Source organism: Camelina sativa, chromosome 19 (genome assembly GCF_030686135.1).
Source record: "Camelina sativa cultivar CO46 ecotype springtype chromosome 19, ASM3068613v1".
NCBI lineage: Eukaryota > Viridiplantae > Streptophyta > Magnoliopsida > Brassicales > Brassicaceae > Camelina > Camelina sativa.
In genome coordinates this window covers 4,724,754-4,749,740 of record NC_141898.1, presented here as the reverse complement: position 1 = coordinate 4,749,740, position 24,987 = coordinate 4,724,754, and the positions used below count along the sequence as shown (strand labels likewise).

The following is a 24,987-nucleotide window of genomic DNA, read 5'->3' as shown; positions in this document are numbered from 1 at the left end:
GTAGTAGGAATGATAGTCATTGAGTTCCAAGAGCTAGCGTTTCGTCCTCAAGCTAATTTACTTTAGTTTTCTTGCAGAACGATAATGAAAAACCAAAGACGAAGGTGGAAATTCTGATCGTAAGTAACATAATTTCGTGTCCATCTCTTTATCTAGCATATACTATATAATAATAGACTCTACTCCACAAATATATTCTTTTTTTTTTTTTTGGACAACTCCACAAAAAATCCAACACAGCTGAATATGCTATAACTATAAGTCTTTGTACGTGTTGAATAGTCAATTTCCAGTTTCTCACACATTGTGCCTTACTTTAATTACGTACAGGAAACTTCAAAACGTCGTTTGTCCAACCAAAATCATAACAACAACAAAAAAACAATAGGTAACGTCTTAGTGAAGAAAATAAATCAGATGAGGATAGTTATTACGAAAGAACATAAGGCGAAAGAAACAGACAGTATGAATGATACTCGTTGACTTGCAAGAGCTTTTTTCATATTCTTTACGCTAATCTAATTTTCTTTAATATATAAAACACTTCACAATAAATAGACCGTTACGGATAGCCAAGGAAAAAGAATTCAAGTAAAGATGACTTGTTAGTACTAGTCCTAGTAATGATCCACAGCGTCAAGAGTTCATCAGCATCATCATATATAGTGGCTGTTATAATTCAAACTCAACCAATTAATGGTGGTTCAATAGTTTTTTTAATTTATTTTTTCTTTATTACCATTCCTCGTGGATTCAGAATGAAAAATCCAGAAATGAGAAATCCATGCAAACATAACAAAAATAATCAACTCTCTTTGTAAAGTTTTCTCGATTCAACAATAAAATCAAAGATTCTGCCAGACACAGGGACACGGCTTAAGACCAAAAAAAATGAAAGGCCATATCATATTGAGTACCTTCTTCAGCTAAAATTTCTCAGGACGAGGCAGAGAATGTCACACAAACCCCTGATCTCGCTTGATCGTGTTCTTGTTTCTTCAATATGTGGCAGTAGTTAAGCTGTCTCATAACAAAAACAAAAACAATGGACAATTTTGGTGTTAATCACTGCACTTTCTCATTCGATAAAAATGCATAAAGGGAGAGTAGTGATGAGAACCAAACCTCCATACGGAATACACTAGTTGGTAAGACGATTCCAGCACCAACTGAAGTTCTGAATGTCTCCAAGAACTTTGGGGCAGAGAAGTTTCTAAACTCATTCTCTGATAACTTTTCCATATTCCCCGCAGATGCAAGCCCGTGGATTCCTCTCTCTCTTAACCATCTCACTGGCAAATCAAATGAGAGATCCGCAAACGCAGTCACCGCTGCATCTCCTCCAACAAAATCCCGTTCATTATCGCCTTTCCTCTTTGGCTCGTTGGGACCAAGTCCTCTGGTCTTGAATCCCCATAGTGCAGATGGCCCACCTAAAGATCATAGAGGCGATGAATTACCACCCAAGAAGAACCTCTCTGGCACAGAGGAAGGGCGGTTCTGGTATCCGCTTCCCCACGGAAAGGAGACACCCCCAGACACACCAAAGTTTAGAGCAGCGTTGTAAAACCCGAACGGAACAGCATATCGAAGATCAATTTCCTGAGAAAAAAATGGCAATGGGTGCTAAAAATTATCAGAGGTATAAAATTCTTGTTATTTCCTCTCACAGTGAGCATAACTTTCAGACGTACTACACTAGGGAAGATATGAATGTAAACAAGGGACTGGTACCACAGAATTTGCTGCGTAAGCAAACTCAACTTCCCAAACTATAAAGTTCATGTAAATGAGGGGACCAACCTGGTTCAAGAAGCGTAAGCTGAAAGACCACCGATTTGAGAAGTAGAGATGAAAGCATATCTCAGAGGCTTGCTTTCCTAACTTTTTCTAGTAGTCGTTTAGCATATCATGATCACTCGTTTTCCTTAAGCCACAACGAAAATCATAAATTTTCATCAAAACACACATCTCCATTCTCGTTGTAAGTTCCCTGAAATATATGTGTAGAATGAAGCAGGTTGTTGACAAATAAAATAGCTATGTCAACGTCTTATAAAAAACGACACAACTGACTTTGAATATATCCATTCATGTATAAAATAATTGCTCTGTATTTCTTTAACTAATTGATATGAACAATGGACGTACGTATATATAGATGCGAGAGTCTAATAGGAACAAGTAAAGATAACATCGCAGAAAACAAAAAAACTTACATGTGCATCTAAAGGGAGAGTAATTTAAGGTTGGAAACAGAGTTCCTCAATTACAAAGTTGACAAAAAAAACAGAGTAAAAGAGAAACACACAAACCTAAACTGGGAACAATAATCGAAATCTAAACCACTCTGGATTTGGACAAAACTGGCTTAAAGACTAGTTGGTTGACGTCCTAAGAGTTTATCGGTTTACTTTGACTTTCCTCGTCCAGATTCTTCAGACAGGCTTTAAGTCTATAATAACGACATAGTTGTTACACAAATATAATTTCATTCTGATGAAAGCTAACAAATTCGTATAAAGTCAGAACATTACCTCTCTAGTGAGTTGTAGTGCTTCTCCGTCTACGATTGTTTCGGCCGAAAGGGTTCAGGAACCACTCTGGTTTGTGGGAAACCAATATGTATCCAAACGTCAAACCAGATACAATACCAGGTACGAACCCTATTGCAGCTGCTATCCAACTAATCGCCTCTCCGTCTTCTTCCTCTAATTCTGGTGTTTCATACTGTTGATGCGATGCTGGCGTGTGAATATCTCCGCAAACTTTGTCAAGAGAAGAGCCAAAAAGAAGTCCCAGGTTATCTTCAAAGGAAGAGCAAGGCTGCGTTTGAAATTGAGTGCCCCCTGGTACTAGACCTGAAAGCCGGTTATGAGAGAAATTCATGTATTCAAGGTACGAGAGGTTGCCTAGCTCTTTTGGAATTTCTCCTGAAAGTTTGTTTTGGGAAACGTCCAAAGACTCGAGAGCTGTGAGGTTCCCCATAGATGAAGGGATGTTGCCAGTGAAAGCATTGTTTGACAAGTTGAGCACATGAAGCTCTTTCATTAGACTGATGGACTTTGGAATCTTTCCTTCAAATTTGTTTCCCGAAAAGTCGATTGCTGTTAAGATTTTTAAGTACGTAGTAGCTCCATCTCTACGCCTTTATTCATCAAAACCATTGAATCATAGTAATAGGTTGATCCCATGTAATTTTCATTCGATCGATCTTCGTCTGTTATAAATGCTGACGTAGCACTCGACGACATAGCACTCCACTTCACAAAGTATTCCGATGGCAAAGTTCCATTGAAGTGATTATGCGATATGTCGATGATCCGCAACTGAGGGAAGGAGGCTTGATGTATTGGTCCATGAAATGCATTGGAGCGAAGGACAAGAACTTGCAGCTTTTGTAGAGAACCCAACCAGTAGGGAAACGTGTCGTTGATTCTGTTGCTTTCCACGTTCAAAACTTCAAGTGTTGAGAAACGATTCAAGGATCTTGGAAGCTTTCCCACAAGTTGGTTATGACCAATGTCGAACGACCTTAGACTTTCAAATATATACTTCGGAAGACCTCCACTCAGATTATTCTGACGAAGGTTTAGATGTGAAAGATTACTCTTGAGATTTTCCAAACAATGAGGGATTAAACCGTTAAAGTTGTTTCCAGATAAATCGAGAGTCTTTAGAGAACGCAATGCGCATATGAAAGAAGGAATCTTTCCCATGAAGTTGTTGTTGGAGCCAAACAAGTGTCTCATAGATGGTTTCCAGACAGATGATAGTCCTTGTTTCTTCTTTGATCTTCTGAAACCGTTGAAATTGTTGTTGGAAAGACTCACGACGTACAAATTTGGTAAAGTCCATAACCAGCCAGGAACTTGACCTTCGATTTTGTTGTTGGAGATGTCTAGAATCATCATTTTGTGTTGGGTACTTAAGAGCCCTGGAAACTCGGTGATACCGCAGCCTGACAAGTGCAAAGATTCTATCTTCTGTGAAGGGGGATTTGAAACCGAACTCTTGTTTGTTGTTGAAACATGGTTGCCTGAGAGATCTAAATAAGAGAGGCTTTTGGAATATGATAAGATATCATTCAAGTCAATCGTAGTGGTGGTGTTCAAATAGGATATGTCAAGAGAATAGAGTGACTTGAGAGGAGAGAAGATACTAAAGTCAACTGGGCGACCTTGGGTGTCGAAAGGAGAAAGGCTTAGAGACTCAAGGTTGACAAATCTGGAAATGGATCTCGGGATTGGCCCTTTGAAGTTGTTGTTGCCAATGTATAACTCTAGTAGGTTAGATGGTGAAGAAGATGTATTCCCAAACTCAAGAGTGCCGTTGAGTTGGTTATCACTCAAATCAATATATGTCAAAGAAGGAATGGTGAAGAGAGAAGAAGGGACAGTTCCAGTGAAAGCATTGTCACTTGCTATAAAAGATCCCAAGTTTGATAGTGAAGTGATATTAGGAGGAAGCACGCCACTGAACTGATTGTTGGAGATATATAAATGTGACAACCCTGTCAAATTCAGTAGTGCAATGGGGAAATTCCCACTGAGCATATTGCGTTGAACATCTAAAGTGGTTAGCTGGTTTAGATTGCCAAAAGAAGATGGTATTTCACCAGAGAATTGATAATCAGAAGGCTGGAGAAAGGTGAGTTGAGTAAGGTTTCCAATTGAAGACGGGATTTGACCAGAGAATTGATTATACGAAAATATGAGTAAGGTAAGATGAAAAAGGTTTCCAATCGAAAACAGAATTTGACCAGATAATTGATTATCAGAAAGGTCGAGATAGGTAAGATGAAAAAGGTTTCCAACCGAAGATGGAATCCGACCAGTGAAATGATTATTCGAAAGGTGGAGAGAGGTGAGATGAAGAAAGTTTCCAATGGAAGATGGAATCCGACCACTGAAATGATTTCCCGAAAAGCTAAGATAGATAAGATTAGAAAGGTTTCCAATCCAATATGGGATTTGGCCAGTAATATCGTTAAATGAAAGGTCAAGAGTGGTTAGAAAAGGAAGGTTTTGAAGACTGCTATTGGAATGAAACTGGCCATGGAGGCCGCTGCAGCTAAGATCTAGCTCGACCACTTCTCCAGACTTGGCATTGCACTTGATACCCTTCCAACTACAACAGTCGCTGTTATTCTCCCATGACTCCGTCTTCGGATGACCATATGAATAACAACTAGAAAGCCTCCTAATCTGAAACTCGTTTTTGAAAGAGAGAAGTGCATCTCTTTGTTCGGGACGACACGGAAAATGCCTAGTAGTAGGAGGAGCCCCAAGCACGTTTTTTAAATAACAAATGAAAAAGAAAATGAAAGAAAGAGTAACAGAAATGATGATACTCGTCGAGTTCCTGAAGCCTTTCATTTTAATTTTCTTGAATTAAAAATAAGGAAGAAAACTGGGTTTCGTGCCCCATCTCTCTTTTATATACATATAATAATACTACATTCTACCCCACAAAGACAATAAATCCAACACAGCTTGACTGACTCACTATTACTAGTCATTCTACTACCAAGCTTTCTTGACGTTTGAAACTTTGAATAGTCAATTTCCACGCAATTTGTCTTACTTTTAATTACGTACAGTCGGGGAAACTTCAAATACAAGTTGTTTGTCAAACCAAATTAAATGACCCAGAAAAAAAAATCAATTCAAGGAGAGATGACTTTGTTAGTTGTGTACCAGTCCTACTGATTGATATTGATGATCGACAGCCAGAGAAATCCGAAAAGGCTAAAGCCCGATAGTATAGGTGGATAAAATTAAGTTCCACGCCATTTTATCACATGCCACCAAACTCAGAAGAGTATAAAATATTTCCCTTAAATCATCTTTTCAAAAAACACCTACTTATAATATTATACTATTATAGATTATAGAGAATTTTATCCAAAATATCATGAACAGTGTCAAACTTTCTCTGGAATGCTATTTTCAATATCTGTTTCTCCCGCCTGCCACAGACAATGCAAAGAAAACCTCTATACCCTCCATCAACCTATCTCCATAATTAAACAAAAGAATTTTAATTAAAAATTATATTTTTATAAATTACAAAAATTATTTACGACATGGCATTAGGAAACCCAACCCGTTTCGTCTTCTCTCATCAGAAATCTTCTTTCTTCGCCTCTCTCGTCTTCCCTAGTGTTTCTCGTCTCTCTCTGTTCCTTCTTTATCGCCGGACAAGCCCCATATCGTCGTCTTAGGGTATAATGATGAATTTCTTAATGAAGCCACTTTTACAGCCGAATCCCCCGCCGATTCCGCCTCCACCCGCCGCAGTAGACGAGACAGGGGAACCTACAGCAGAACGCGACCCTTTGTATGTAAGAGAATTTTTTTTTGTCTTACGATTTGTCCACAAATCCAAAAACCTTACCCTTTCGTCTTTCTTGTTTCAGTCTAGAGTCAGATGCAGATATTTTAAGCGAGGCGAAGCCAAGCGCGTTCATCGGCTCTCCCAGGTAAATTTTTTTCTTTTTTCGAATTCGCATCACAGCCGCGTAATTCGTGTTTCCTGTTAGAATTTTTTGTCAGTTATTCAAATAAATAGTTGTGGTAACCGATCTGATAGACCACTTAGTAGATCCAAATTTCTCTCCACAAAAAATTTGAAAAAACGACGATAGACAAAATTTTGATAGACCTTTTATGATGATTCAACAGTTGGTCTCCGGTAGACAACAATCAGAACATTTTCTTCTCCGCCTTTGTTTTTTTGTCCATCCGTTATTGGGAACTCACTATTAACAATTGTGCAGGTTAGCTGGGGCGGTGGACGCAATCCATCAGGAATCCAGATCTTCTGACCACGAATGCGCCGGTCTTGTCCCATCGTCACAGGAGATACGCCAGGTTGACCAATTACCGCAGCCAATGTATGTCCACCCGTATACTTCTGTCTATCTTTTCGATGGACTAGACTTAATGTCCTCCCGTGTGTCTATCGCTTAACTAACCCCTCATTTTCTTCAGTTTTTTAAATAAATAGTTGACCTAACCGACCTGATAGACAACTTAGTAGATCCTAAATAACTGTCCACCAAGATTTGAAAAAATGAGGATAGAACAAATTTTGTTAGACCTGTTGCGATGATTCACCATTTGGTCTCTCCTAGACAACCATTAGAACATTTTATTCTCCACCTTTGTTTTTTATGTCACTCCGTCTTGGGGAACTCACAACTAACAAATGTGCAGGTTATCTGCGGGCGTTGGACGACATCCATCAGGAATGCAGGTCTGCTGACCAGGAGATATCCCAGGAGGACCAGTTACCGCAGCCAATGTATGTCCACCCGTAACTTCTGTCTAGCTTTTTGGGTGGACTAGACTTCACATCCCCCGTGTGTCTATTGCTTAACTAACCCCCATCTTTATGTCGATACTGTTGTAATGTTGCTGGAGGCCTAACTGACAATGACGTGGCCATGGTGGACCAGCTCAGACACATAAGGTAGATGTCTACTCGACGATGGACCATTCCCATCCACACAAGAATAATATGTCCATATTTGTACCAAACCACTATTTTTTTGAATAACATTGTTGTTCTCCGTTGAGCAGGGTGGGTGAAGTGTTCGGGGACACTTCTAATCCGTTCCCAGGGGAAAATAGTAATGTTGCAGGAGGCCTAACTGACAGTCCGGCGGACCAGATCAGACAGACAAGGTAGATGTCTACTCTACGATGGACCAGTCCACACACTAATTATTTGTGGATTTTGTGACCAAAAACACTAATTGTTTGGACAACATTGTTGTATACAGGGAAGTAGGCGACTATTGGATACTAGTAGGCGATTATCATCTGTCAAATATGTCCATCCAGTGCGATAGACACAACTTTTTTTTTTGGTCTAGTCCCCGCGTATGTCTATCCAAGTCGATTGTGTGTTGTTTTCCTGCTTTTTTTGTCCACCCTTTTGTCTATCTCTAACCTAGTGGAGGGACATGTATTCCTCTTTTTTTGGTCTATGTTTTTCATGGATGTAATACGGATGCAGTGTTTGTTGGTCTACCTTATTGTCATTTCTCTATTACCATATGAACTAAGACATCTTTTCGTTCTTGTATTTGCACAAGTAAACAGTGGTAGGCAGATACTCAGATTAAATGCAAGAATCCTTCTTTGGTAATCGACATTATTAATTGCAAAAACATACCTCCCCTTCTCCAACAACCAATTCCACCTCGTCTTCACCTACTTTTTTTCTTCAGATCTGCTTTTGTTTAATGCAAACCAATGGCAGCATTAACTCATATTAACTCAATTTTTACACTATAAAACTCGTAAATGACTGTCCTCCCCTGCCATTAATGCATGTCCCATCGTTATTACTCACTCATATTTTGAATTTGCCCGCCACTTATTTTCAGCCTTTAACGAGAGGCTATTTTCGTCATTTACTATCCTACTAAACTTATTAAACTGGCATTTTTGACAAGGCATTAACGAAAGTGGCATTTGAGAGAAGTTTTCAAGCAGCAGTGGCATTCTTCATAAAATTCCCTATATTATAATCTACACATTTCAGATCATCAAATAACTTGTGGTTGTGATGTTGCTTTGTGTTTGCGATGTATAATTTACTTATTATATTATATATTATTATAATCTACCCATTCCTTATAAATTATGCATAACTAAAATTTTTTATCAAAAATTAATATTAGATATTTCTCAAATATAGACTACTAGTATTTATCCCGTCCTCAAACACACACTTAATATATTACAAAGAATAATACCTTTTCATGATTTTGTTCTGCATATTGTTTATTTGTTTTCCAAAGATAATTTCTGTTACTAAACTAAATGGATTGATTTTATAACAGAAATATTTTGAAAAAAATGATTTTGATACACGTAACGTAAATACACTAAATTGGTTGTGCAACAAAACTTGTGACATGAAGGAGAGGTAATCGAGTAGCTTTTCATCCATCACACATTCATAACTGATGTTTCAGACATTAAATATGTGCAGTAGATTGAAATTGTCTTGGATAGAAATTGAATAGTAAATTAAAAAAAAAACATAATTTAGTTGATGGATTACATCATCTATATATAATAGCAAACCCATTTTTTGTGTCATTTTTAATCAAACGGATGAGATTTATTCTATTATTTCATCTAACGGTTGAAACTTAATAATGGTCCCAACAGTTGCAAGTCTTATTCCTTCAAATAATCGTGTCTCTTTGTCGTATCCTCATCTTTCAAAAATCGCACATTTTAATTTTTGCATCTCTTCGTCGTACCCCCATCTTTTAAAAATCACACCTATTAATTTTTGCACCTTTTTGTTTCATACCTCTATGTTTTACACCTTTATATTTTTACACCTCTTTGTTTATTATATATAAATTTTTATGGACTACAAAAACATGTTTCGAATTTATTGTTTTCAGAGTATTTTTAAAAAAAAAAAAAAAATCAAAGAATTGTTTTATTGGAGTGTTTTTAAATTTTAACCTGCATCAATCTCATATCAAGGTATTTTTATGAATTTGTTAGTGTCCATTCCGAAAAATTGGTTTTGTTTCCTCCTCGGTTTCGTTCTCGTATATATATTATAGATTAACGAAAAGTTTGGTTCTTCTTAACTGCTCTGTTTGTTTTTATGTTGTCGGTTAAATAATTTATTCAAGATAGCACTTACATTTAATTCCTTCAAGTTAAAGTAGACTATTAAAAGGACGTGAGATCAATACCACTATCACTCGACGCTAGCGGTTCATTACATTGCATATTTGTTGATTTGGCATAACTAATTTATAACGCTCATCATAATTGTAGGTGAATGGTGGAAATCGGATATCGAAGATATTGCAACACATGATCAACGGACACCCAGGCCCCGTTAAAAAATGTCCATCCCAAGGTAATCTCTTTATTTCCAAGTTTACATAATTTCCAACAACATGATGTCAAAAAAAAAAAAAAAAAAAAAAAAAAAAAAAAAAAAAAAGAAACTGATCATGAAAGCCTCTTTCTGTGTGCGAAGGTTACAAACTGTCAGTAGAGAATGGCAAAACCTATTTGCTACGACTAATCATCAATGCTGCACTTAATGAACAGAGCCGTGTCTTAGGCATATAAAAAATGGCATTTGCCTTCGGCCACAAAAAAATTACATAAATAATAGGTCACAGTTTTTTCTAAATTAGGCTAAACATTCATTTATATATAATGTTATAGGACTTTTTTTGGAAACAAGACTCATATAGTTTACATTTATGGAAATTTTGTTTGTTTTTCCTTTCCATGAGCTACTAAATCTTGCTTTTTAGGAATATGTTTTGAAAATGAACAATATATCCTTTTTTATACTAAAAATAAAATAAAACTTCCCTCAAAAATAGAATGTGAGAAGCTACATTTTTTTTTTTTTTTGCCTTAGGCCTCTATTGACCTTGGCACGGCACTGTTAATGAAGAGCTCTTTTTCAAAGTCGCCGGCCATCTTTTCACGGTGGTCGAAGTCCACGCGGTCTACGCTAAACCGTTCAAGATCGACACCGTTCTTAATGCCCCCGGTCAAACCACCAACGTTCTCCTAACCGCCTCAAAATCGGCCGGCAAGTACCTGGTAACCGCTTCACCCTTCATGGACGCCCCAATCGCGGTGGACAACGTAACAGCCACCGCAACAGTTCACTACTCCGGAACACTCTCGTCCTCTCCAACAGTCCGCACACTCCCTCCACTGCAAAACGCTACTTCGATTGCCAACAGCTTTACAAACTCTCTTCGTAGTCTCAACTCCAAGAAATACCCTGCCCTCGTCCCGACCACCACCTCTTATTCACCGTTGGTCTTGGGCTAAACGCATGCCCTACTTGCAAGGCCGGAAACGGAAGCCGTGTCGTGGCCAGCATCAACAACGTAAGTTACGTAACCTTCGTCATGCCCAAAACTGCTCTGCTCTCGGCTCATTACTTCAAGAAAAGTGGAGTGTTCACGACGGATTTTCCCAAAAACCCACCGCATGTTTTCAACTACAGAGGAGGATCAGTCACCAACATGGCCACCAAAACCGGCACCAGGCTATACAAGCTACCGTACAACGCCACAGTTCAGCTTGTCCTCCAAGATACCGGTGTCATATCACCAGAGAACCATCCGTTGCATCTTCACGGTTTTAACATTTTCCAAGTTGGTCGTGGATTAGGTAACTTCAACTCCACGAAAGACCGGTTAAGAGGAACACAATAGGAGTTACATCTGGTGGATGGGTCGCCATCAGATTCAGAGCGGATAATCAAGGTATGGACACTAAATTAACGTTAAAAAAATGAATCAAATATTATAGTTTAGTGATTAATTATCGCCATGTAAAGTTAGGTCGTATAGATCAATTTCTACTAGACACATCATCATCTCTTTGTCCTTTCCGGAATTAACATAATTAGCAGCTACACAAGCTATAGTAATTGGTTTATGACTGGACTTGCAATCTCCATGCCACTAATAAAACAAATGAAATCTTATGGTAGTAAGTCAAATACTATTATAATAAAACCGATGGATTAATATGTTGTAAAATATAGGGGTTTGGTTCATGCATTGTCACTTGGAGGTACACACGACGTGGGGATTAAAGATGGCTTTCTAGGTGGAGAACGGCAAAGGACCCAATCAATCGATTTTGCCACCGCCTAAGGATCTTCCCAAGTGTTAAGTCCTTCAACTAAACAAGGCGACATATCAACATTACGCCACGTCCAAGAAGACCAGTGAGTGATGATGAATTAATGCGTGGATTTGATTAACCAAAATTTTTTTTTTGAGCAAAGCAAAAGGTTCGATATTTTTTTGCTCATGGCAAAGTTTAAATAAAGGATGAAGAAAAAGAGCAATGTATTATAATTACTAGACTCAGACCCTGCGATGTCTGGGGAAACATTTTAAAAAAAAAGAATTTAAATTATATATTATAAAATCATTTGAAAGTATGAATAGTTTCATGGTATGTACTTAAAACAAAAATTAATAACAATGAAAAAAATAATAAGTAGGTTTATAATTGTTCGTAAAAGTCACAACTATTTTAAACAAACACAACATATATATATATATATATAATAGCAAATCCATTTTTAGAGGTCAATTTAAATCTAACGGATGAAATTATTTCTATTTCGGGTCATCTAATGGTTTAGATTTGTTAATTATCTCAAAAGTTGCAATGTTTTGATCCAACAATTGTGTTTTTTCGTCGTACCCCTAACTTTCAATGTTTGCATTTGTTATTTTTCGCACCTTTTTGTTTCACATCTTTTTGTTTCATACTTTTTTGTTTTCACACCTCTTTGTTTTTATATATATACTAATGTTTTTAAACCCGAACTGGAAAGCAAACCGGACAACCTTTCGGGTCACCGGGTCACCGGGTCACCGGATCAACGGGTCAACCCAGTCCAACCGTGGATCATTAATTTACTGAATTTTAATATATATATATATATATATATATATATATATGTTCATACTTTGGTTTTATGAATATCCAAACAAAATTTTTCATATCTATCAGTTATTAATTAGTTTTATGATCTCAAAAGTTGCAAAGTTTTGATCCAACAATTGTGTTTATTCGTCGCATCCCCATCTTTCCATGTTGGCATCCGTTAGTTTTCACACTTTTTTGTTTTACACATCTTTGTTTATATAAAGTTGCAATGTTTTGATCCAACAATTGTGTTTTTTCGTCGCGTCCCTAGCTTTCAGTGTTTGCACTTATTAATTTTCACACATTTTTGTTTCACACCTCTTTGTTTTGTTTCACACTTTTTTGTTTTTATATATATACAGATTTTCATGTTCTTTGAAAAGAATTTTTGTTCTTTGAGTATTATTAATGATCTCACCCTTTGTTAATGACCTTAAAAGTTGCAAAGTTTCGATCCAACAATCGTGTTTCTTCGCCGCACCTCCAGCTTTCCATGATGGCACCCGTTAGTTTTCACACCTTTTTGTTTTACACCTCTTTGTTTATATAAAGTTGCAATGTTTTGATCCAATAATTGTGTTTTTTCGTCGCACCCCTAGCTTTCAATGTTTGCACTTGTTAGTTTTTGTACATTTTTGTTTCACACCTCTTTGTTTTCACACCTTTTTGTTTTTATATATATACAGATTTTTATGGACTTTGAAAAGAGTTTTTGTTATAATGATCCGTTAGTTTTCACACCTTTTTGTTTTACACCTCTTTGTTTATATAAAGTTGCAATGTTTTGATCCAATAATTGTGTTTTTTCGTCGCACCCCTAGCTTTCAATGTTTGCACTTGTTAGTTTTTGTACATTTTTGTTTCACACCTCTTTGTTTTCACACCTTTTTGTTTTTATATATATACAGATTTTTATGGACTTTGAAAAGAGTTTTTGTTATAATGATCCGTTAGTTTTCACACCTTTTTGTTTTACACCTCTTTGTTTATATAAAGTTGCAATGTTTTGATCCAATAATTGTGTTTCTTCGTCGCACCCCTAGCTTTCAATGTTTGCACTTGTTAGTTTTTGTACATTTTTGTTTCATACCTTTTTGTTTCACACCTCTTTGTTTTCACACCTTTTTGTTTATATATATATATACAGATTTTTTTGGACTTTGAAAAGAGTTTTTGTTATTTAAGTATTATTAATGATTTCACCTTTGTTTATGATCACAAAAGTTTCAAAGTTTTGATCCAACAATTATATTTCTTCATCGCATCCCCAGCTTTCCATGTTGGTACCGTTAGTTTTCACACCTTTTTGTTTTACACCTCTTTGTTTATATTAAGTTGCAATGTTTTGATCCAATAATTGTGTTTTTTCGTCGCACCCCTAGCTTTCAATATTTGTACTTGTTAGTTTTTGTACCTTTTTGTTTCACACCTTTTTGTTTTCACACCTTTTTGTTTTTATATATATACAGATTTTTATGGACTGTGAAAAGAGTTTTTGTTATTTGAGTAGTATTAATGATCTTAAAAGTTGCAAAATTTCTATCCAATAATTATATTTCTTCGTCGCACCCCCAGCTTTTCATGTTGACACGTTAGTTTTAACACCTTTTTGTTTTACACCTCTTTGTTTATATAAAGTTGCAATGTTTTGATCCAATGAATGTTTTGTTCCATTTACCACTCAAAAATGAGAAATTAACAATGTTAATCATTTCAAGTTTTCACTTTCCCGTGTGGCAACGCACGGACCGACATCCTAGTTATCATAAACACAAAGCAGACGTTCCTTTAATACTTCTTTTCAGGTGGACTTGTGGTATTGTCTTCACCCACTTTCATTTGTCCTTGTTGAAGTCCATAGTAGTACATTTTTTTCTCGCGGACTTGAGTGGTGTGGCTTCATCCTTATAAGTATTTCTCTTTTAATTATTAGTGGAACTTGCAGGCTGCACAAGATGAGCTTGATCGTGGCTCATGCCCTCTCATCTCAAAAAAAAAAAATTGTTTGTTTTGATATTGGGTGGTAAATGTTAGGCTATCGTTTTTTCTGAAGTTTTATCTCGTGCTTCCTTTATATATTAATAAGACTCTTTTAACTTTTTGTGAAGAAGAGTGATTTTGAAAGTAATAGAGAAGGGAACAAATGGGACAAGGCATAGGCCTATTCATCATTTGTGTTGGCTTGAGCTTTTCCTTGCTAATTGCATGATTGGTTGTGAGTTCGAGTCCAAGCTCGTAGGTCATAAATCATAATTATATACCGGTTTATCTTTGAGATTTTTGGTATTGAGGTTTGAGTATAATGTTGAAAAATCAAAGGACAAGGTACTATAGAGATACAGAGACTAAAAGTAACCAATCAGCTAATTTTCTCTGTTTGAGAGTTGGGGATATATGAAAAAGAGAGAAGCAAGACTTTGGATTAGATGAATGAAAAAAAATCAATCAAGGAAAATACAAAAAAAAAAAAGATTTCAAATTGCTCCAAATTGAAGATGAAGTTTCTTTTCTTTCACAGTGGCCGATGCTTAAAACCAAATAGAATTGTTCACATATCAACATTTGGTTCTTATTTTAGACTATACTTATTTGATCAAAAGAATGTCAAATAATAAAGAAATCACAGGTTGCATATAAACTGGAGTGTGGAAATGGAGAAGACAAGACATTTGACAAGAAAAGTGAGAGAGTGAGAAGCCCACACCACCACCACCGTCCCCTTCACTATCCATTTTCCCCTTCTTTATTTGTCTTCCTCTCTTCTACTCATCATTCATTATGGCTGCGAATATACCAATAACAAGAAAAATGAAACGCAAACTTAACTTTCTTTTGTTAAATCAAACATTCAAAAAACGTTACGGATCTTGAAGTTTTTCAATCCTTATAATGAGTATACAAAAATATAATAACAACTTGACTACAAATCCAAAGAATCTTGTAATCTTTCAACCTTTGTGAATGAGAGTACAAATACACAAAACAAGTGATAATTTTAAGAAGAAATTGCTAATAGCAACTTAACAAATAGTCATTTACTTAGTTAAATCTTCTTATCTTGTCATTTTATAAATTAACCCTAAAAAAATAGTGATTTATATAATCTCAGAGGCTTGCTTTCCTAACTTTTTTCTAGTAGTCGTTTAGCATATCATAATCATTCGTTTTCCTTAAGTCACAACGAAACTCATAATTTTTCATCAAAACACACATCTCCATTCTCATTGTAAGTCCCTGAAATATGTGTAGAATGAAGCAGGTTGTTGACAAATAAAATAGCTATGTCAACGTCTAATAAAAAACGACACAACTGACTTTGAATATATCCATGCATGATCCGCAACTGAGGGAACGAGGCTTGATGTATTGGTCCATGGAATGCATTGGAGCGAAGCACAAGAACTTGTAGCTTTTGTAGAGAACCCAACCAAAACGGAAACGTGTCGTTGAATATGTTGCTTTCCACGTTCAAAACTTCAAGAGTAGTGAAACGGATCAAAGCTCTTGGAAGCTTTCCCACAAGTTGGTTATGACCAACGTCAAGCGACCTTAGACTTTCAAATATATGCTCCGGAAGACCTCCGCTAAGATTATTTTGACGAAGGTTTAGATCTGAAAGAGTACTCTTGAGATTTCCCATTCAACGAGGGATTGAACCGTTAAACTTGTTTTTAGATAAATCGAGAATCTCTAGAGAACGCAACTCGCATATGAAAGAAGGAATTTTGCCCGTGAAGTTGTTTTTGGAGCCAAACAAGTAACTCACAGATGGTTTCCGGACAGAGGATAGTCCTTGTTTCTTCTTTGATCTTTGGAAACCGATGAAAGTGTTGTTGGAAAGATTCACATACCTCAAATTTGGTAGAGTCCACAACCAGCCAGGAACTTGACCTCCGATTTTGTTGTTGGAGATGTCTAGATGCGCCACTTCATGTAGGGTTCTTAGGAGCTCTGGAAACTCGGTGATACCGCAGCCTGACAAGTACAAAGAATATATCTCCTGTGAAAGGGGATTTGAAACTGAACTTTTGTTTGTTGTTGAAACATGGTTGCCTGAGAGATATAAAAGAGAGAGGCTTTTGGAATATGATAAGATATCATTCAAGTCAATCGTAGTGGTGGTGTTCAGATATGATAGGTCAAGATCTTGGAGTGACTTGAGATGCGAGAAGATACTAAATTCAAATGGGCGGCCTTGGGTGTCCAAATGAGAAAGGCTTAGAGACTCAAGGTTGACAAATCTGGAAATGGATCTCGGGATTGGCCCTTTGAAGTTGTTGTTGCCAACGTGTAACTCTTGTAGGTTAGATGGTGAAGAAGATGTATTCCCAAACTCAAGAGTGCCGTTGAGTTGGTTATATCTCAACATAATAGATGTCAAAGAAGGAATGGTGAAGAGAGAAGAAGGGATAGTTCCACTGAAAGCATTGTGACTTGCGTAAAACTCTCCCAAGTTTGATAGTGAAGTGATATTAGGAGGAAGCACGCCACTGAACCGATTTACGGAGATATGTAAACCTAACAACCCTGTCAAATTCAGTAGTACAATTGGAAAATTCCCACTGAGCTTGTTCAAATTAACATCTAAGGTGGTCAGGTGGTTTAGATTGCCAAAAGAAGATGGGATTTCACCATCGAGATTGTTTTCCTGAAGGTTGAGAGAGGTGAGATGAAAAAGGTTTCCAATCGAAGATGGAATCCGACCACTGAAATTGTTAACCGAAAGGTTGAGAGAGGTGAGATAAGAAAGGTTTCCAATGGAATCTGGGATTTGGCCAGTAAGGTCGTTATATGAAAGGTCAAGAGTGGTTAGAAAAGGAAGGTTTTGAAGACTGCTATTGGAATGAAACCGGCCATGGAGAAAACTGCAGCGAAGGTCTAGCTCGATCACTTCTCTGGACTTGGCATTGCACGTGATACCCTTCCAACTACAACAGTCGCTATTATTCCCCCATGACTCCGTCTTTGGATGAGAGTCAATGGGATCGCAATAATATCTAAAAAGCTTCCCAATCTCAAACTCGTTTTTGAACGCGAGAAGTGCATCTCTTTGTTCGGGACGACACAAAAAATGCTTAGTAGGAGCCGCAAGCACGTCTTCAAAATGATAAATAAACAAAAAAATAAAAGACAGAGTTATAGGAATGATACTCGATGAGTTCCAGAAGCCCTTCATTTAATTTTCTTGAATAAAAATAATGAAGAAGACTGGAAACTGTGGGATGGTAAAATATTAAATAACATGGTTTCGTGCCCATCTCTCTTTTATAAACATCATAGTAATAATACACTCTACTCCACAAATATAATAAATCCAACACAGCTTGACTGACTCATTATAACTAGTCTTTCTACTACCAAGTGTTCTTCACGTTAAAAGTTAAAACGCAAAGACTTACAAAGAGTCTTTACATTTAAACAGTCAAATTCCACACATTTTGTCTTACTTTTATATAACGTACAGGAAACTTTAAAAACAAGTTGTTTCTTCGAACCAACTTAAATGACCCAGGAAAAAATCACAATTTAAGGAGAGATGACTTTGTTAGTTGTGTACCTAGTCACTCTTAGTGATTAATGATGATCGACAGCGTCTCACGAGTTCATTAATGATGGAGGCAGCTGCAGCTTCTAGCTCGATCACTTCCCCGGACTTGGCATTGCACGTGATACCTTCCTAATTACAACAATCGCTGTTATTCCTCCATGGCTCTGTCGAAGGAATGAAATGAGAAAATAAAGTGTATAACAGGAATGATACTCCTTGAATTCCAAAAGCTTTTCTTTCATCCTTCTCGACGCTTAATTAACCTTTTTGAATATCAATAACGAAAAAGAAAATATAGAAATTGCTATGGTAATTGGTAAGTAAGAATGATTTCGCACCCATCTCTTAATATACATAAACATAGTTATAGACTAATATTAATACGAAGTGTTCTGTCAAACGCAGAGAGTAAAGTCTGAGTTGAATAGTGAATTCACACATTTTTGTCATACTTAAAAATACACGTGCAGGAAATCGAAAAAGGTTGCCTGTCCAGAAATTGAGAAATCCATGAAAAAGAATGGCAAATAAAAAGTAACAGGAATGATACTCATTGAGTTCCAAGAGCTAGCGTTTCGTCCTCAAGTTAATTTACTTTAGTTTTCTTGCATAACGATAAAGAAAAACCAAAGACGAAGGTGGGAAATTCTGATCGTAAGTAACATGGTTTCGTATCCATCTCTTTATATAGCATAAGTATATATTATACTAGTAGTCGTTCCGTGCTACGCACGGACTTAGTTTACATTGTATTTGGATATTTCTTTTGTAATTTTTGAGATTATTAGTTAATTAAAACAATATTAATAAAATAAAAATATTATGTAACATTTAAGATATGAGGATTAGTAAAATGTGTATCTTTCTATTTATAAGAGAAATTGTAGTTAAGAGTATATGGAAAATTTATTATTTAATTGGATATTAAATGCACTAATATTTATATCAATTAGGTAAATGTAATTCTTTCTCCGGCTTTTTACTTGTCGTTTAAAGTTTTCTCACACAAATTAAAAAAAACTATTAAATTGTCTGTTTTACCCTATATTAATATATTTTATAAATATTTCATTAATCAAAACTTTAAAACATCAGGGATAAATATTCACCAAACATTTTTATTGTAAACCTAAAACGACAACTAAATTAAAACAGAGGGAGTATTTCATTGTTATAGGAGTCACATAAATTATGTGAAAGTTATAGATATGCAATCATTACATATTAATATATTTTCTTATATATGTAATATTTCTAAATATTATTATTAATCATTCATTGCATTACTATAAAGTTACAAAATTGAGAGTTAGTACAAAATATAGGATTGATGAGATGGAATAAAAAAGTTAATAAAAAATGTGTCAGGTTTATAAAAATACATTATTGTGAATTAATAACTAAAATTGTCTATCGTTTTAAATATATACTCAAGAGTTATATATTATAAATATATATATATGAGCGGGCATCTTAGCTAATAAATCATGACTTTAAATATATATTCACTTCTCTCTTTAAACAGAAATATATACAGTTATCTCTTTGTCAAAAAAAATAATATATATATTTAATTCTCATTTAGTTATTTAGAAATTATATATTAAAATATACTTTAGTTTATTTTAAATGGATTGAAAATGAAATAAAATAATGTAATATCAAGATCATTTGAATTATTTATATTAAAGTGTGGAAATAAAGCAACCAATTATTACTCGACATTATCCTATACAACCCAAATATATATACTATAGTCTTATATCCTTAAACTATTTAATCATCAAATTATTTGTTAAGCAAAATTTTTATTATGTAAATTCAATTGAATAAATTTGTTATACTAAAAATTAAAAAAAAAAAACAAAATGGCACTTGTGAAAGAAGAGACCAACAAATGATAATCTTTTGGAGGTTTCCAAAAGAAAACTTTACTTTATTATTAGATGATATAATATAGTAATGTTTCTTTAAGAATATGACGCCCATCATTATTATATATTAAAATTCTTTTAAAATCAATTACACATTAAATTATTTATTTTCTTTAATAAATATTTTAAAATGATTAAGTAAATCATCAAAAGATGAACAATAGTGAAAATAATTTACATTTTTGGAGAAACTATTCAAGACTTAGTAAAATAATATTTCTTCTAAAGTTATGAACTTCCCAAAAACGGATGATCCGAACAACGATACTATTAATACCGGTGTTTTGTTGTTCGTTGGAGATTGAATCGAGGATAGCAAAGAAGAAAAATTCTTGGGTTCACCCCTAGGGGTGAATAACTTTCATTCACCCCCTCTTAATTAACCAATCAGAATACAATAATATGACATGTCATATCATATTTAAATAAAAAAATCAAAATTAAAATAAAAAGACAAAACAAATTAAGGAAACAAATTATGTAGATCTTTTATTAAGGAAATTATGTCGGTTTGGTTTTATAAAAGAAGATTAGAGTTTAAATATATGTCAGTTTGAATTTATAAAAGAATGGTTAGGATTTAGATTTTATAATTAAGCAAAATTATATATCGGTTTGGATTTACAAAAGAGTTGTTAGGGTTTAGATTTTACAATTAAACAAAATTATATGTCGGTTTGGGTTTATAAAATAATGGTTAGGGTTTAGATTTTAGTATTTTACAATTAAACAAAATTATATGTCGGTTTGGGTTTATAAAAGAGTGGTTAGGGTTTAGATTTTACAATTAAACAAAATTATATGTCGGTTTGAGTTTATAAAAGAGTGGTTAGGGTTTAGATTTTACAATTAAACAAAATTATATGTCGGTTTGGGTTTATAAAAGAGTGGTTAGGGTTTAGATTTTACAATTAAACAAAATTATAATTTGTTTGCTTAATTTAAAGGGGGTGAATAAGAGAAGTTCACCCCTAGGGGTGAACCCAAGAATTAGTAAATGTTTTAGTTTTCACAATAGTCTGAAAGAGGATGTGTTCGTATGGTAATAGGTTATTTTTAGAAAACTAAAATTTATAGAATGTTTGAGCCTTTAAGAGAGAGAAGGATTGAAATCAAATATTAATGATCATAAATTCGCAAGTATTTCAAAATAATAAGTTAAAAATGAGAAGTAATATAAACAAAAATGAAAATTGAGGAAATAGTGAGTAGATATAAGGCAATGCATAAAATGATGGTATTATTTCAAATCAAAACATAACTGATTATATTCATAATTTATGAAATTCCAATATGAAAACTTATAAATTTATGTAATTCAAAAATATGACGTTTGAAATAATAAGTTTGAATCGAGCAAAATAATTATAGAATTAGATCAAAACTATCTCACAATCTTATGTAATTTTCTAGAAAGTAAGCTCAAAAATTTAATAATATACTGTATAATTTTTTGAGAAAAAATTAAACTAATTTACTTAAATAATATCCCACCATCTTACTTAAATTTGACTCCGTTTGTGCCCGTGAAAATTATATAAGATTCAAACACAGAAATTAAACCCAAGAATTCAAACCTATAAATTTAATTTAATATTGGTATAGTTCCAAGTGAAACCAACCACAGACTAATATAACGTGGCTCTAGATTCTTGGGGGCTGCATATGTTTCTGATTAGAGAAGCAGAAATGAAATGTTGATGGTCTTTTTGTTTTTTTTCTTTTGATTTTATGAGCATATAGTTATTAAGGTCCAAACTATAGTTAATAAGGTCCAAACTATAGTTAATTAGGTTCAAACCAAAAATACAGATGTTAGAAATATATTAAGCCAAATGTCTATCTCCTTAGCAAAAGTTGAAAAAAACCTTCTCATATTATATAAGATAATAATAGACTGTACTCAACAAAAATAAATCCTTTTCCTTCTTTTTTTTTTCTTTTTTTTTGGGACAACTCCACAAAAATAAATCCAACAACATAGCTTAATTTGCTATAACTACAAGTCTTTGTACGTGTTGAATAGTCAATTTCCACACATTGTGCCTTACTATAATTACGTACAGGAAACTTCAAAACGTCGTTTGCCCAACCAAAATCACAACAACAACAATAGGGAACGTCTTAGTGAAGAAAAGAAATCAGATGAGGATAGTTATTACGAAAGAACATAAGGCGAAAGAAACAGACAGTATGAATGATACTCGTTGACTTGCAAGAGTTTTTTTCATCTTCTTTTATCTAATTTTCTTCAATACATAAAACACTTCACAATAAATAGACAGTCACGGATAGCCAAGAAAAAAGAATTCAAGTAAAGATGACTTGTTAGTACTTAGTACTAGTCCTAGTAATGTTCCACAGCGTCAAGAGTTCATCAGCAGCATCATTAAAAATAGTGGCTGTTATAATTCAAACTCAACCAATTAATGGTGGTTCAATAGTTTTTTTAATTTCCTTTTCTTTATTGCCATTCCTCGTTCAGAATGAAAAATCCAGAAATGAGAAATCCATGCAAACATAACAAAAAAAATCAACTCTCTTTGTAAAATTTTATCGATTTAACAATAAAATCAAAGATTCTGCCAGTCATTGGGACACGGTTTTAAGACCAAAAAAAAATGAGAGGCAATATCATATTGAGTACCTTCTTCAGCTAAAAACTTCTCAGGACGAGGCAGAGAATGTCACACAAACCCCTGATCTCGCTTGATCGTGTTCTTGTTTCTTCAATATATGGCAGTAGTTAAGCTGTCTCATAACAAAAACAAAACGATGGATATAATTTTGGTGTTAATCACTGCACTTTCTCATTCAATAAAAATGCAAAAAGGGAGAGTAGTGATGAGAACCAAACCTCCATACGGAATACATTAGTTGGTAAGACGATTCCAGCACCAACTGAAGTTCTGAATGTCTCCAAGAACTTTGGAACAGTGAAGTTTCTAAACTCATTCTCTGATAACTTTGCCATATTCCCCGCAGATGCAAACACATGCCCGTGGATTCCTCTCTCTCTTAACCATCTCACTGGCAAATCAAATGAGAGATCCGCAAATGCAGTCACCGCTGCATCTCCTCCAACAAAATCCCGTTCACTATCGCCTTTCCTCTTTGGCTCGTTGGGACCAAGTCCTCTGGTCTTGAAACCCCATAGTGCAGATGGCCCTCCTAAAGAGCATAGAGGCGATGAATTGCCACCCAAGAAGAACCTCTCTGGCACAGAGGAAGGGCGGTTCTGGTATCCGCTTCCCCACGGAAAGGAGACACCCCCAGACACACCAAAGTTGAGAGCAGCGTTGTAAACCCCGAAAGGAACAGCATATCTAAGATCAATTTCCTGAGAAAACAAATGAAAATGGGCACTCAAAGTATCAGAGGTCTAAAGATTCTTGTTATTTCCTCTCAGTGAGAATTTCAGACATAAGATATATATGACAAAAAGGGACTAGTACCACAGAATGAGGTCTAAAATTCTTGTTATTTCCTCTCACAGTGAGCATAAATTTCAGACGTACTACACTAGGGAAGATATGAAAGAAAACAAGGGACTTGTACCACAGAATTTGCTGTGTAAGCAAATTCAACTTCCCAAACTTAGATAAAGTTCATGTAAAATGAGGGAACCAACCTGCTTCAAGAAGCGTAAGCTTCGGCTATCAGGAGCAAGACCACCAATTTGAGAAGTAGAGATGAAAGAATATCCACTAGTTGGCCTCAAGTATGAGTTTCTCTGGTCAAATTTGAAAGTATACTTCAACGCAGAAAGCAGACTGTGTCCCAGTTGCCTCCTTATTGACACTGAAGCCGCTCGGGATGGATCTATCAGATTACGCCAGGCAATCGTGTAGACCAGCTCGTGATACTTGCTTGAGAGAAGACCGAGAGAAAGACCGAGGGAACGTTCTTTATACGATGAAAACTTAAGCCAGTCTTGAGTCGAAAGGTAAATACGAGAAGTAAAAGGAGTAGTAAATCCTCTGAACCTTGGTAGATACATCCCCAAGGCAACCTCAGCAGAGTTGTCATAGCCATAAATTATAGACCCGTCCCATATATCTCCATAGCCAAAAATGTTCTTATACTTCAAAGATGCTTCAATGCTTGATGATCTAGCCTAAAAGAGCAATGCACATCATCAGTCCAGATTCAACTTTATCGAAACCAATACCGAATAAACAAACTCAACTGAAGCATAGCAGTGAATTGTTACTATCAAAGCAATACCTGAGCTTTAGTGTAGACGCCAATTTGGCCGGTGAGAGGGCTTTTGCTCTCGACGACTTCAATTACCACATTGGTGGTACCAGGAAGCTCAGGAGGACCAGAATCGAGAGTAATGTTGACGGAATCGAAGATATCTAACGCTCGGAGATTCGAATTAGCAACCCTAGAAGCTTCGAGAAGCTCCTGCAACGTGGTCGCCTCTCTCGCAGCTTCCAATTCCGCCTCGATGATATGGTCCTTTGTCTTCTCGTTTCCTTTCACAATCACGTCGTGAACACGCACCGGCACAGGAGCAGCTCGCATCCGACGGAAAAGCGATTCCGCTTTGATCCTGTCTACACTGGACCGGCCTTCGCGCGTTTGAGATTTCGACTCGGTGTCATCATCGTCTTCTCCTTCGTAATCATCCTCTTCTTCTTCGTCTCCGTTCAGTTCTTCAACTTCTTCTTCTTCTTCTTGGGGTTCTCGGATTGGTGGATTCACGTCGGGTTCTTCCGCCGGATTCGCCATGAGGCCGAGAGATATCAACTGAGAGAGTAGGAATTTCGAGTTTTCGGCAAATCGACGGAATCAATTTGACGACTAATAAGAAGTCGGCGTCTATTGTAACCTTCTAGATTGTTCAGAAGGGTAAGTGAGGTCTCTTGCTTCCTAAAACGCTGTCGTTTAGCAAATAATCAGCAAGTATATGAACTTTGACTATTCACCAAATAAAGGATGTCGTTTTTGTTATTTGACACTGACTGGATGAGTAGATGGATTTGTTTTGGGTAGGTGGACTTTGTGGAGGATCCTAAAT

The 24,987-nt window shown here is 35.6% G+C and overlaps 1 protein-coding gene, 1 long non-coding RNA gene and 3 pseudogenes across 6 annotated transcripts; 2 read left to right on the top strand and 3 right to left on the bottom strand.

Moving 5' to 3' along the window:
* Positions 1–711: 711 nt before the first annotated feature.
* LOC104764850 (uncharacterized) lies at positions 712–24,846 on the bottom strand. 3 transcript variants are annotated; one of them, XR_015591401.1, is made up of 4 exons: positions 24,189–24,846; positions 23,593–24,078; positions 1,126–1,602; positions 712–1,020 (listed from the first exon to the last, which is right to left on the bottom strand). XR_015591401.1 is itself a non-coding variant. In XM_087502700.1 (4 exons), the coding sequence occupies exons 1-4, from the start codon at positions 24,696–24,698 to the stop codon at positions 22,629–22,631; spliced, it is 1,563 nt and encodes a 520-aa protein (XP_087358826.1). In that variant the 5' UTR covers positions 24,699–24,846; the 3' UTR covers positions 22,504–22,628. The 3 variants fall into 3 exon arrangements, 2 of the variants coding, with proteins under 2 accessions (XP_087358827.1, XP_087358826.1); XM_087502700.1 differs by lacking the exons at positions 712–1,020; positions 1,126–1,602 and adding exons at positions 22,504–22,712; positions 22,819–23,301; XM_087502701.1 differs by lacking the exons at positions 712–1,020; positions 1,126–1,602 and adding an exon at positions 1,708–1,745 and having other exon boundaries at positions 23,532–24,078.
* On the top strand, positions 1,584–15,260 carry LOC147920179 (uncharacterized). The gene is made up of 2 exons (XR_015591403.1): positions 1,584–1,785; positions 15,157–15,260. It is a non-coding gene; the product is annotated as an uncharacterized LOC147920179 (long non-coding RNA).
* LOC147920181 (receptor-like protein 35 pseudogene) lies at positions 2,359–5,415 on the bottom strand (annotated as a pseudogene). The gene is made up of 2 exons (XR_015591399.1): positions 2,538–5,415; positions 2,359–2,455 (listed from the first exon to the last, which is right to left on the bottom strand). The product of XR_015591399.1 is annotated as a receptor-like protein 35 pseudogene (transcript).
* LOC147920180 (laccase-4-like) lies at positions 10,461–11,823 on the top strand (annotated as a pseudogene).
* LOC147920178 (receptor-like protein 53 pseudogene) lies at positions 15,629–17,774 on the bottom strand (annotated as a pseudogene). Its single transcript, XR_015591402.1, has one exon. The product of XR_015591402.1 is annotated as a receptor-like protein 53 pseudogene (transcript).
* Positions 24,847–24,987: the final 141 nt, after the last annotated feature.